This window comes from Rhyacophila brunnea, unplaced genomic scaffold, assembly GCF_057557595.1.
Source record: "Rhyacophila brunnea isolate RB1 unplaced genomic scaffold, BYU_Rbru_1.0 scaffold_2, whole genome shotgun sequence".
Taxonomy (NCBI): domain Eukaryota; kingdom Metazoa; phylum Arthropoda; class Insecta; order Trichoptera; family Rhyacophilidae; genus Rhyacophila; species Rhyacophila brunnea.
This window is the reverse complement of record NW_028232859.1, coordinates 21,945,142-21,958,552: the sequence shown is the minus strand read 5'-3', so window position 1 is coordinate 21,958,552 and position 13,411 is coordinate 21,945,142. Positions and strand designations below refer to the sequence as shown.

At 31.8% G+C, this 13,411-nt stretch overlaps 2 protein-coding genes across 5 annotated transcripts in view; one reads left to right on the top strand and one right to left on the bottom strand.

Moving 5' to 3' along the window:
* Positions 1-1,450: 1,450 nt before the first annotated feature.
* Positions 1,451-4,101, top strand: LOC147072054 (putative dimethyladenosine transferase). Its single transcript, XM_085946277.1, has 5 exons — positions 1,451-1,572; positions 1,704-1,890; positions 2,934-3,237; positions 3,546-3,767; positions 3,901-4,101. Exons 1-5 carry the CDS (start codon positions 1,515-1,517, stop codon positions 4,048-4,050), a joined length of 921 nt encoding a protein of 306 aa, XP_085802403.1. The 5' UTR covers positions 1,451-1,514; the 3' UTR covers positions 4,051-4,101.
* Positions 4,102-5,984: 1,883 nt separating this feature from the next.
* The window catches only part of stol (voltage-dependent calcium channel subunit stolid), a 161,037-nt gene continuing 153,610 nt past the window's right edge, over positions 5,985-13,411 (bottom strand). For 3 of the 4 annotated variants that reach the window (XM_085947296.1, XM_085947295.1, XM_085947298.1), the window contains 3 exons: positions 12,676-12,991; positions 11,451-11,631; positions 5,985-10,908 (listed from right to left, as the gene is read on the bottom strand). In XM_085947296.1, coding sequence (XP_085803422.1) covers positions 10,807-10,908; positions 11,451-11,631; positions 12,676-12,991 — 599 coding nt within the window. In that variant the 3' untranslated portion in view covers positions 5,985-10,806. The remainder of the gene's footprint in view (positions 10,909-11,450; positions 11,632-12,675; positions 12,992-13,411) is intronic. The other variant, XM_085947297.1, reaches the window with a different exon arrangement.

Here is a 13,411-nt window from a genome sequence, read left to right as displayed (position 1 = left end):
CAAAAGATTGATAAACAAGAAATTAAGCTGTGTTGAGTAGGTTTGTGTATCTATAGGTTAAATGCAATAATACTTTTTTTTGTCCATTTTCAATTAATATTTTGGAACCTCAATATTAAGAAACCAAGAATCAACGATAAACATTCGGCGAAAAGAAAGACTACAGTCGGTGGTGGTGTAAATCAAAAGAACATTTATTTCAGTGGAATTCGGCATAAATATAGTAGCTTTCTAGACCAAGCGGGTAGCACAGCCGATATTATTTGAGTAATAGCATACTAGGCGCACATGTCCAGCATGGTTGCTATTAATCACTTCCAATCCGTCAGTCGCTGATGACACGCTCAAATGTTACCCGCCACTATGCCTCAAATTTAATAAAAACTAGGAGAAACTGTTCAAATAGGTATACCGCCATGTATTGTGAAAATATGTAAACATAATTACATGAAGAAGAAAAAGAGCCTATGGGACTAATTTACATTCTCCTCCTTGGGCTCCTCCCAATATTAAATCCTGAGTGCGCCACTGATCCAAAGTAGGAAATAAGTAGGATTTATACAAAAATATTGATCCATCTACTGAAAGAGATCCAAATATTTTTGTGAGTACATTCCGTGGATATTTTCGAGTGCTTAAAGTCAGACAACGTTATCTACAAAAAAGTGTTTTTTTTTTTTTTTTATATAACGTTATTTTACATTTACGGCTACATGATAGTCAAACAACGTTATGTCAATCTTTTCTAATTTCTTATTAAATCGTCAGTAAAGTTTAACGCTAATTACATAAGTTACCCTTGTTTTCATATTTTTTAAAAACTATCCCTACAAATTTTAACATCATCATAAGCAAGATAAATGTACAATACACAATAAATTATGAAATATTAACATTAGGTTTAAAAGAAACATTTCCCTTGTTAAGTTACAAGAATCTAAAATAACGATTTTTGGCTCTCCTGTAAAGTTGCACTTTTGTAGATAGTGTTGTTTGACACTAAGCCCTCGTTTTATACATTAATGTACAAATATTTTCGCATCAAAAAATTAATCTATTTAGAATTTATTCATTGAGCAGGGTAAAATTTTATCCAAATCAAAGTAATTACAACAAAAAGTATAAAAAAATACAGATTTTAGAGCTCAATAAAAAAATTTAAACCAATAATTACACAAAGTTTTTATTAGACCCATAAAATAGAAATATAAAAAAAAGATTGTAAAATCATAAATCTATCCATTGCAAACACAACATTATCAAAATACTGATTTTATTACCTAAAAGTTTATTTCTTGGGACAGAGATGTTTGTACTATTTACGTCAGTTTTGTTATATACAAATTCTTAGGAAATCTTTTAGATCATGAGCAAAAGACTACAGATCGGGAAAACTAGAAATCATGCTGGCAATATTGTTTCAAATGTCAAGTCTACGGTCACGTTGTTTGTTGTATAACCTATAAATCTGTTCTGTTGACATAAAAATTAGATTAGTTGATTATATTTTCAAAATGCCTAAAGTAAAAGCTGAAAAGAAATCCAGGATACATAATGATGTTGTCAAACAGGGTATGCATATTTAAAAAAAATATTTGAACTAAACTCTGTAAATCATCAATAAATAAATTTGAAGAATGAATCTTATCTGTGAATTGTCGATTTGTACTGTTGTATATCACTTAAAATGTGTTAAATTCCAGGTATTATGTTCAACAAAAGTTTTGGGCAACACATATTAAAGAATCCACTTATAATCACATCTATGCTGGACAAGTCGGCCCTGAGATCGACTGATGTCGTCCTCGAAATCGGTCCAGGAACTGGTAACATGACAGTCAAAATATTGGAGAGAGTAAAGAAAGTTGTTGCGTGTGAAATCGATCCCAGGTAATCTATTTTCATTTCCATTGACCCTGACAGCATATTGCAATACCAATTTAGTCTACTTAAATCACTATTTCCACTCCACGAAAGAGCGTAGTGATCACCAAAGTGTGGATGTAATATGTTAGGTAACGATTATGTGGATTCGAAGCCGCTACAAATGTGCCCTCCAATTATTGTGTCCACACATATTGTGTAAAATAATCATAAAAAGATCTTGTGCGGTAATAAGTATCTTAATATGTGTATACGCAGAAAAAGCCAGAATTGAGATGTCATCTTAGAATTTTCTAAGTAAACGAAAATTTCCTAGAGATTTATAGCTAAATTTTTGCAAAAAATAGGCAATTTATAATGAAAAAAATAATGTGATATAGGTACCTATGTTCATTATATTCATTGAGCTATATGTAGCAATTTCTCATTTGCTATGCTTAAAGCAGTGCTTACCAAACTTATGGGTCGGGGGGCCACGTAAAGTTTCAGTAGAACAGTAGAGAAGTATTTATGAATATTTTTTACAATTATATAGGTATGTCTAATATATTTTAATTTGTCAGATAAGAACACAGTATGTAAACATTTTATTAAAATATTTATATTGAGCAAAAATAATACAATCAAAAGAAAGATTGTATCCATGGCATTACCTTTTTACCATATTAACATTTTGGATTAAACAGAGTAAGTTCGCAATTCAGCCCTTTGAATCTACTGATATTACAAATTACGCACATTTAATAGTTTTTATACCAGTGTCTTACAACTTTATGACGATTTGCTTTTCTGTCACAAAATTTTTCAGTGGAGCAGGTCCGGGGATTATTTATTTTAGATTTTGGGGGCCGTCCTATGGAAAAGTTTGGGAAGCACTAGGCCACCGTTCAAAAGGCGTGCATTCTAAATTCTGCTCCACAGTGAGTGTGGTGTATATTGAATAAATATTATTTCAGTATACAATATGTAAAATCTAAATTTTCTTATCAAGCAATGTATTTTATGTTGATGTTAGTAGATTATGACATATTACATCTGTGTATTTTTAGATTAGTAGCCGAGCTGCAGAAGCGTGTGCAGGGCACTCCATTCCAACCGAAGCTTCAAATAATGGTGGGAGATGTTCTGAAGACGGAATTGCCTTTCTTTGATATCTGCGTTGCCAATGTGCCATACCAAATCAGTTCACCGCTTGTATTCAAATTACTGCTTCACCGCCCATTCTTCAGATGCGCCGTATTGATGTTTCAAAGAGAATTCGCTCAAAGACTCGTCGCTAAACCTGGAGATAAATTGTACTGTAGACTGTCTATCAATACACAGCTGCTTGCCAGAGTCGATCTTTTGATGAAGGTAAATAATTAAATTACAACAGAACGTTTATTGTAAACCCTACTTTTATTGAATTATTAATTTCTCACAGTACCAGACGCACTGGCAAATATTTAATTATTGTTTTTGTGGCCTGTATTCATAGTTTATGAAAATTCCCAATTGAAAAATATTTATTGAAATGTTTTAATTTCATTTGCAGAATCTTGAAAATGGTATCTATAATTTACAATCGCATATTTGACGCAATAAGTCGATTTCCTCAACTTCGATGCACTTGTTCAATACTCAGCACCTCAATTGATACATTTGTTTATATTATTTTTTAGGTTGGAAAAAATAATTTCCGTCCCCCGCCGAAGGTGGAATCGAATGTTGTCAGAATAGAACCTAGAAACCCACCTCCTCCTATCAATTTCACAGAATGGGACGGCTTGACCCGAATTGCCTTTGTGAGGAAAAACAAAACATTGTCAGCCGCATTTAAACAAACAGCTACACTTATTACATTAGAGAAAAACTACAAAGTCCACTGTTCAATGAATAATATTGTAAGTATTTATAATATTAAATTTGTATGATGGTTTAATATAGTGATATAATAGTTTTATTAAAAACTTAACCAAGTCAAATAACATGAATAATAAAAGTACTATAATAATATTTGATTTATTTTGTTCACAGGAAATCCCAGACAATTTTGACATAAAAGAAAAAATAGAAGAAATACTTACTCGACTGGATTGTGACAAAAAAAGAGCAAGGACAATGGACATCGATGATTTTATGTTACTTTTACATGGATTTAACTCGGAAGGTATCCATTTTACGTAGATATGTACATTTATTAGGAATTTTTATATGAATAAAATATTTATTAAGAAATTGTTTGTGTTTTAATAAAGCTCATCCTGAAATATCTCCAATTATGTATATGATAAAAACGATACAAAATGTCATAAGATATTTTTGTACCTCCCGAACTGTAAGTGTACGTCCTGAATGGCAGCGTTAGGCGCAGCGTTGAGCGGCGTGCGCAACTCAAACGTATAACCGTGTGTGAAAATGTTCATAGACGATGTCTTTTTTTGGTATACGTTTGAGTTGAGCGCGCCGCTCAACGCTCCGCCGAACGCTGCCACTCAGGACGCACACTAAGTAATATTTTAGAGAAGCTGTGATAATTTTTCATTGGTATTGAAACCAATCAGGATTTGAGTTACCATAGCTTACATCTGAAAAGCACATTTGGAATGATATTTTAATAAGAAATTAGTCTTCATTTAACACAGGGGGGGGCAAACTGCGGCCCGCCATCATTAATTGTACTTCTGATTATGAATAACTTTTTTATAATTTTTAGATTAAAATTTGTTTAGCAATAGTACGCGATTCATTTTCAATAGATATTGATAGTGTACTGACAGAGCTATAACTTGAGATTATTGATCTGCAGTGTGACATTGATTTAAGAGATTGCATCGTCGTGAAGAAATCTCCAAATTTTACAATGCCCTTAAAGATTATGCAAGAAAAATGTTCGTTATTTTTGGATCAATCTATATATGTGAACAAACATTTTCGATCATGAACCTCAATAAAAATTCTTTACGATCAAATATCTCCGATGCCCATTTACAAGCAGTTTTGAGAATATCAACTACAAAATTAACACCTGAATTTAAAAAAATGTTAAAAAATGTAGAACAGTTTCATTCTTCTCATTATTTTTTTTGTAATGTTTATTTTTCGTGATAATAAATAGTGTATAATATCTAAAAATGGTATTTTACTTGCGGCCCGCCGCTCATTTTGAATTCTTGAATTTGGCCCTCCATCCAAAAAGTTTGCCCCCTCTGATTTAACAACTAACATAATTGATAATATTATAACTATTTTCTCCTTTACTTTCGATGGATAAAATCTTTGCAATCTATTGGGTCTCTTGATGTTAGGTATAATATTTTAGGTCAGTCTAAATTCAAAACAGCATTATCTAATTCCACTCGATTCTCGAGATTATTTTTTCTTAGGGTTGAAGTCTATGCTCCTTTCAAGTTTGAGGTTTATGTTGGATCCACATGTCCATTCTATTCAGTCCATATTGTTGGCTAGTGATTCAGCTTCACTTTTATTAGTACTGTACAGGGCCACCGCGATTCGCAATCAAATCTTTAATTCTAGTGGTACAATTTAACCTTAAACTTACGCTATTGCGATGTTTTGTAGTGCCCATGAATGTACTATTTCCGACTGCTCCTACATGAAGCATATTGCATCGTTTTTTCTCACTCAGCGTCACTCCAACTATATTTTCTGTCAAAACTATCAAACTTCATGCTTATGTGTTAAATTAATTTTGGTACAGTTCGGTTATGAGGAATACAGCGGCAAACACATTTTGAAAGTAGCCGATATACTGGATTATTTGTTAGGTTGACCTAACCTAACCTAACCCAAACTAATAAATAATCCAGTATATCGGGTATGTTCAAAATGTGTTTTCCGCTGTATTCCTCATAACCGAACTGTACCTACCTTAATTTTCATGTAAATTTCTTCTTTGTGTTTTTTCTTATCAGACGCAGGGTCCAATCGGTCTTTAAAGTGCCCTGTATTTATTATGTAGTTGTGCTAAAAACGAAAGTTCACACTAGAATTATTTATATAGTCTGGTGATACATTCTAGAATATTTTCCCTTTAGGATGTTTGTTGATTTTTAAAGGTTTTAAGAAATGATTACAGCCCTGTCTCATAGTTCAAATTTATTAATAATGTGCTTAAAATAGAAATTCATTGAATCTTAGTGAGATAACAAACATAATTCAAAATAAATTCTCTTTTTAGCTAATTAACACTGATTCTAATATATTTTTATAGGAATTCGTAATGGATGTACGTCGATGGGTTTTTTTAATAATTTGTATGCATGTTTCTAAATAATTTATATTAATGTGTACATTTTTCAAGACTTCGCTAAACCGGTGCAGTACTGAAATACACTTATAAAATTTTGCTCACAGTAATATAGAGGCATTTATAAAAATGAATGTCAACTGAATGATTCTATATAAATTCTGAATATAAACATGATTCAGAAATGTCTCTACAATAAATAATGAATAGAGCTGAAAAATAGTAAATGATAAACGTGTAAGAAGACATCAAGAAGTCTTTAGTAAATAAATAAATTATTAGTCTTATCATTATTTTATTGAAACACAATTTGAACAAATGTAATTCAGTCTAGCACTGAGGTGTAAAGGTGTAAATATACCACTTATTTAAATGGCAATAAAGCATAATGAGGTGAAGTAGAGTGATATTTCCAAAGAGTTAGATTGGCTAGTTAACCTTTGGTGTCAGTCATTACATTACAATAAGTACAGCAACAAACAGAATGTTTGCAATAATATATCTATTAATCCCACTGCCATGTGAGCCGATGCCTAAGTGATATATTTACAATGTCAGCGTTGATGCGTGTCGTAAGCCTTCAATGTGTGTCGGTTAAATAGTGTAGATGAAGAGAAATAAAATGAAAATTAGAATATGATGATGTGATGTTAAACCTTGTTTTATTTGCTATCTAATATAATCCTGTTAAAACATTTTTAATATCAATATTATACATATACTTTTGTAGAACATGCAAACAGGAAATAGCAGCTTTACAAAATTGTATTGTCTCTAAAGATAAATCAAACTTAAGAGAAATCAATCTATCGAAACGAAACGTTCCTACAATATATTCCTAGTAATAATAATAAGTTACAATAGGTAATGGTAGGTTTTATTGTTAACAACTCACCTAATAATCTTAAATTTATAAACATTTCATGTAATGGAAGACTTCGCTTTACTCAAGCAGTCACAAGAGTTAGGCCTTTGATAAAATTACTCCCTATTGCAATTCCCTAACATACATTGGTAAGATAAATTATTAACTTATGTATTTGTAAATGTATTATCATAACATACAACACATATAGTTAAACAACAACCGATTATAACATCTATTTCAATGATACATGATACAGATGTCGAATATAATTTGAGAAAAATTTTAGAAATCGTAAACAATATATAAACGTAAATAGAATCTAGTACATAATTAGAGTGTATTTTTTGAAAAGTTTCAAATCAACTTTCTTTATTATACATTATTACAAAAAACTTTGGACATTTATTGATTCCTTTATTATTATATATTTTTAAAAAATAACAAATTCACATTATTATAATTAACATGTACTCCTGCCCTAATATCCAAATATCATATTATAGGACTTAATCTATCTGAAGATAATTTTTGAGATATTTCCGTTGTGATATTTTAATTTAGATTCTGGTCATAAACAATACGTATTGCCGTTAGTAAATCTGATATGTGAACTCTGTCCGGCCTGTTGACTTGAAAATAATTTTTCCATACACCTACTCTCGTTGATCACTTTAGTGATAATAATTCTGACCAAACTAAATGTTATAGAATTTATAGATTACGTTCAAACGTCATATTATAATTAGAAGCATCGTGGATTTGGATATTTACGACAAGTATGTTTCTCATGATTATGATGAATATTGCTTATTAAAAAATATATTGAGATATGTATTCTTCAATAATTAAATCGTATTTAAATAAACTGCCGAGTAAGAATCGAATTGAATTGAATTGAATTGACAATTACCTGAATTATAACCGAATTAAACACAATACAAAGTATCTCTGATAAACACACCCTGGCAACTTTACAGTCTTAAAATTAATATACTTAAAAATTATTTGAATGGTTGAGACATTGTGTACAATTAATTTATAAACATTTTTTTTCGTATGTCGGTCTACAACTATTCATGTCTATATTTTTATTATTGTTCACTTCATCACTAACCTGCGTTGCCCACGATTGATGTTCAAATTAAATTTATTTTTATATTTTTTCCAAAAATAAAACAGCTTTCCCTGTCGAACCGTTAAGCTCTAGATTCAAAAACGACAATGATTTTTTTTTCTTAACAGGAATTAAAAATAGTATTAAAATTTAAATTAACATTTCAAGATTTTCCCGATGTGTAAAAATAACAAATAATGATAATTGAAACGCTGACAAATATACTCGGGAATAATATTATTACCGATCGTACGATCCGTTTCCCTAAGTGAATTAATTATGAAACATATAGAAAATCTTGAATAAAATGTATCCGGAATCGACGGTCTCACTCTCATTATGAAAAAGCTGAGAAATTTAATACAGTATAATTTTATTGTAAAAACTACGAAAATATCAAAAGTGGCATAATAAAACGAAGTGGATAAAGTTTTTGAACACTTAATTCCTAGTTATTGTTGAATCTTGTATAAAAAATGAAGAATATCTCTCTATTCCCAATTCCTGTTTTGACATAAATTATTATTGACCGAAGCACATTTTAGGAGAAAATCTTAGAATTTTAAAAATTTAGTAGAGTAAGCTGTAAATTTCTAGAGTAAATTGCAATTTACCATTATCGTGTGTTATTGTCTGAAGAAATATCATTTATTTTCATAATGGATACTAAGCGCATAGAATAATTATAAACACATGTGTAAAGTCATACCTTTTTTATTATGAATAAGGTATGTATTTAAAATTGACCTAAACTATTATTCTGATGTTGGACAGCTCACGGTTAATTTACTCATTATTGTCATGGTGACATTGTTACTATGCTACGAGTATAATGAAAAGTGAAATGAAGTGATCCCCTTCCAAACGGTCGGGTATTTTATGAATCTCGCGGTACATTCACAATAATCACTTTTCATAATAATAATATAATCTTTAACTTACAGAGGTATAAACAAATGTATTTAAAAATTTAACGATATCTTTACAAAATTTTAAGAATTTATTGTGATAAATACTGGTAAGTATTATATTTACATTTGCAATCAACGAAATTTATTTGACCGAAAGATGCGTAAAATATGAAGCTTTAGCGTTATTTTATTTATTAATTAATTATTCCAATACGACCTTATAATATAATGTGCAGATTATTTTGTTTATGTGCTTGTGGTTAATTTATAAAAATCCATTCTTATTTTCCTAAACACGAAATCTGTAATCATAACACGATTATCATTATTCATTATTTCACATAATTTTATTAGGTGTTTCTCGACGAATGCAGCAAAACTTGTCGACTGTTTGTTATAAAGATGTGAGTATATTTACAATTTTACAAAATCTATTGGTTTTGATATAAAATTATAAAGCACCGCATACTTTTCCAAAAACTCTCTTCGACCGGTTATTCCATACAAATGAACATATGGAATAAGGCGTTTATACTTTACACTCTATTATTCATTATTCGACCGGAAAGCGTTCTACCCGTCGCCATTATCCTCTTCCTATTCTCTGTTGGTGTCTCTTCTCTTCAATAACTTACTTCTCGTTTGAAATAATGAATCAGGTTAAGATATTGAATCAGAAGGATGTCGAGATATTATTAATCCTACTTTTGTTAATATGAGAAAATACATCAAATTTTATAGATTAATTTACCCATTTTACAACCCTCACTTAAATTTGCCAAAATTCAAGTAGGGCCTCTATTTAGAATAGAATAGAAACAAACTAAATCATTTAAACTAGAACTTGAGTCGCTTAATGCATTATACAACGGAAAAACGTTAATAGAATTTCTTAGATTTGTTATCATTTATCTACAATGGGATGATCAGATGATCGCTCGGCGATGAAATTAAGCCGGTAAGTATATATTTGTTGTTGTTTGAACGTTAAAAGTATCCGATTGCAAATCTATGGTCCTTCAATTAAAAGAAGACGACTGAGAATCATAAATGCGGATTTAAATTTCTAGTCTGGTACCGAAATGTACATATCGACTAATTCTCGGCAAACGTTATGAGAAGTATGCGACACGCATGCGTGAGGGGGTCGAGGGGCTGCAGGTTGAAATGTAATACTGCGTGTAATGTAGAAGTAGAGATGGGTTCGTGTCATCGTTTATATACAACAGAATGAATAATAATCGAGCTGAAAGAAGTATTTACATAATAAATGTTACATCAAAATGCCAAGAAAAAAATTGAAACTCCTAAGGACTAATACATTCAAAAGATTTCAACGAAAATGTGTTGTCAAACGATAACATTGTAACATTGATACGTCATTTGATTATACACATTTATAAAATTTACTTTTACGGTTATAACGCATTTCAACCGTATAGAAGGCAATTTCACTTTGAGTAAATCAAATTATAAACGACATTACAAGACGACTTAAATATTGTCATAGCCCTTTTACACTTAAAATTTCAGTTCATTATGTATTTATTTACTTTTCGTTTTTTAATATCGATTCAATTCAAGTATCGGGAGAGAATAAATACATTTAACATGATCAGTGATCAGTACCTTACATTCAAATGAAGACATCGTATAGGCCATAGCTGTGTGCGTTTTCCAACTGATAAATTCAAAACTCCATAAAGGTACGATGCTTAATGTGGCGTACGCGTCTTGTCACCGGGATGTCGTCTGAAGAGTCGAAGCGCCCTCCTCGAGATCACGTAGCGGCCGCCATCGCCAGCGTCGCTAACCCTGTCAGCAACAGCGGCATCGACAGTAGGACGGAGGGAGACCCGCCGCACAATTGAATTTCTATTTCCTATAAACAACCGATATATTCTAGTCGTAAGTAAACTATTTTTATCTCTTTTCTTGCATTAGATTACATCCATATTGTGCATTGCTTCAGTTTGTCCTTCATTGAGGGCAGTTTTTTTTTTTTTAAAACAATTTAAAAATATACAAACAATTGCCGATGTTTAATTTTATTTTGCTTAATAATATGTTGATCGGCTAATAAAAATTTGCATATGACTACCTAACTTTGAAACCAAGCATTTTACGCTTGAAACACTTTTTCACAGAAAATAATAGAACCGAGAAATAAGAATAAAATATTTTGTGTCTATTATAATTTGGTTTAGGTAGGGTTCAATTGAATTTTAAAAACACCATCTGGAATTTGTATTCTTAGTCCAATAAAAACAGATAACTATTTTTGTTGGATCTCCACCCTTCGTCAAGTGCTTATTTAAAAATAAATTTTCTTTTAAAATAAAAGATAACTGTTTAACATGTTGGGAAACAGACAACAAGAATATAATATTGTGTTAAAATTCATAGATGAGCGGTTGTATGTACCTCTGGATGATAATTGATGCATTTGTGTGGTCGGCGGCGGGAGGGTGCAGAGGGGCGGCAGGGCGAGGGCGGCGGCAACTCGCGAGCGCCTGTCCCCAGCTGCTTGGCGCCACACGGGCACAGAGTGTCCACGACCAACAGAATCAGGTTGCTGTGCGGAATCTTTTGCACGCTGAATGGTCTGTATTCAATAACAAAGGTTTTATATAATATTTTTCTCATATACAATACTTACTCCGATTAAAAATGTAATGAAAATTGATAGGTATTGTTATAATTAAAATATAATAAAATACTGTATGTTATATTGTACTCAATCTTCATAATACGATAGCAATCTAGTTTCGTCTGCACAGAAGGACATTTTATTATTAAACATTTATTTATGATATCTAAATTACTGAGAATATTTTGTATTCAAAAGCAATTCAAAGAAATTTAACTAGTTTATTATAAGTACTTAAAGTTTCATATAAAATGAGTTTTTCCACTGAGAATTGTTAGTAAAGTTAACGCTGTATTAAAATGAAAGTCGGTATCCACTGCAGAGTAGTATATAATATAAAGGTACAAAGACATCAGTGAATGCATCAAAACATAGCAATGCCTACTGAAATGAGACAAAACTACAATCATTTGTGATAATTGATGAAAATTAAAACATGGTAAGGGTTAGCAAACTGTGGCTCATGAGCTCTTTGGAAATATCTAATGTAAAAAAAAAACACAACAAGAAACGTGCCTCACTTGACAGCAAGTATTCTGTTGGTGACACAAGAAAGAAAACAATTGAATGAAATCCAAAATCTAGTTCCATATCCGATGGATATAATTTGCAAATAATATTAATATTGTTAGCTTTATCGTGAGTCAGGAAATTCTCACGAGAGGAAAACCATGCATGGTTGGTGATGTAAATTTTTTTATAAATTAATGTATCTGAAGAACTGAGATGCAAAATTATCGGATAGTTTCATTAGTCTTACTAAATACAGCCTTGTCTGTGACTTTGTAAAATTACACATCGAGATTTCTAAAACAACTAACTATACAAAGAGTATTTATTTGAAACCAAATCGATATGTATGACTCTCAACAAAATCTAAATCATTGTGCTATTCATGTTTGACTCTTCTGTCTAAAAGAATAATAATTGCTAACCCCTGTCTTAAGCCAAGTTATAAGCATGGGTGAGTTTAGGTAGCCAAAGAGGGTTTTTACAAACCTTTCGCAACCGGTGATATGGCAGTTGGTGAGTTTCCCCTTGAGTGGCTGGCTCATGTTGAGGCGGTCAGCTTGCAGAACGTAAAGATCGGTGCGCTTGTCGCACGCCCTGGCGTTGTTGCCCGACTCAGTCATGGTGATGGGCGGCATGGCGGGCAATGGAGGCGGAGGGGGCTGCGGTGGTGGCTGCTGGGGAGTGGGAACTATCACAGGGGGAGGGGGTGGGAGGGAGAGATGAGGAACCTCTTCGTGCGGCGGGAAGCTTTCCATCTCTTCTTGCTCTTCGTAGTCACCGTACGCCGGATCTGAATACGAGGCTACAACGTTGAATAACACCACATTTTATTACACGGCTTCATGAAAATAGACTGAGCCGTACAGAAACTCGCAGTTCACGTTATGAATCAATTACATTAACGAACACAGCCTTAAAAAATACAAAATCTTAATATTGAATTGAACACAATAATGAATAGAAGAATAGATGAAAAACATGAACGCAAATATGCAATAAATTTGCAACAATATAGTTAGAATTTAATTTCAACCACATCATAATACAGTCGAACTTGAGGGAACATTCGTTGACATTTTAGTGTATGATTTTCTCCATACATTTATTCACTTTTATAACGAGCTACTTCTCGGGTATACCGAGCAAAACTGTTAATCTGTCGATCGTTTACAAACAACATTTTTGACCATAAGCAATAAAATCTGACCGGGCAATTAACTAG

Coding starts and splice junctions, on each gene's coding strand:
- LOC147072054 (XM_085946277.1), top strand. CDS start 1,515: ATGCCTAAAGTAAAAGCTGAAAAGAAATCCAGGATACATAATGATGTT. Junction 1,891..2,933: donor GCGTGTGAAATCGATCCCAG/GTAATCTATTTT, acceptor GTGTATTTTTAG/ATTAGTAGCCGAGCTGCAGA. Junction 3,768..3,900: donor ACTGTTCAATGAATAATATT/GTAAGTATTTAT, acceptor TTTTGTTCACAG/GAAATCCCAGACAATTTTGA.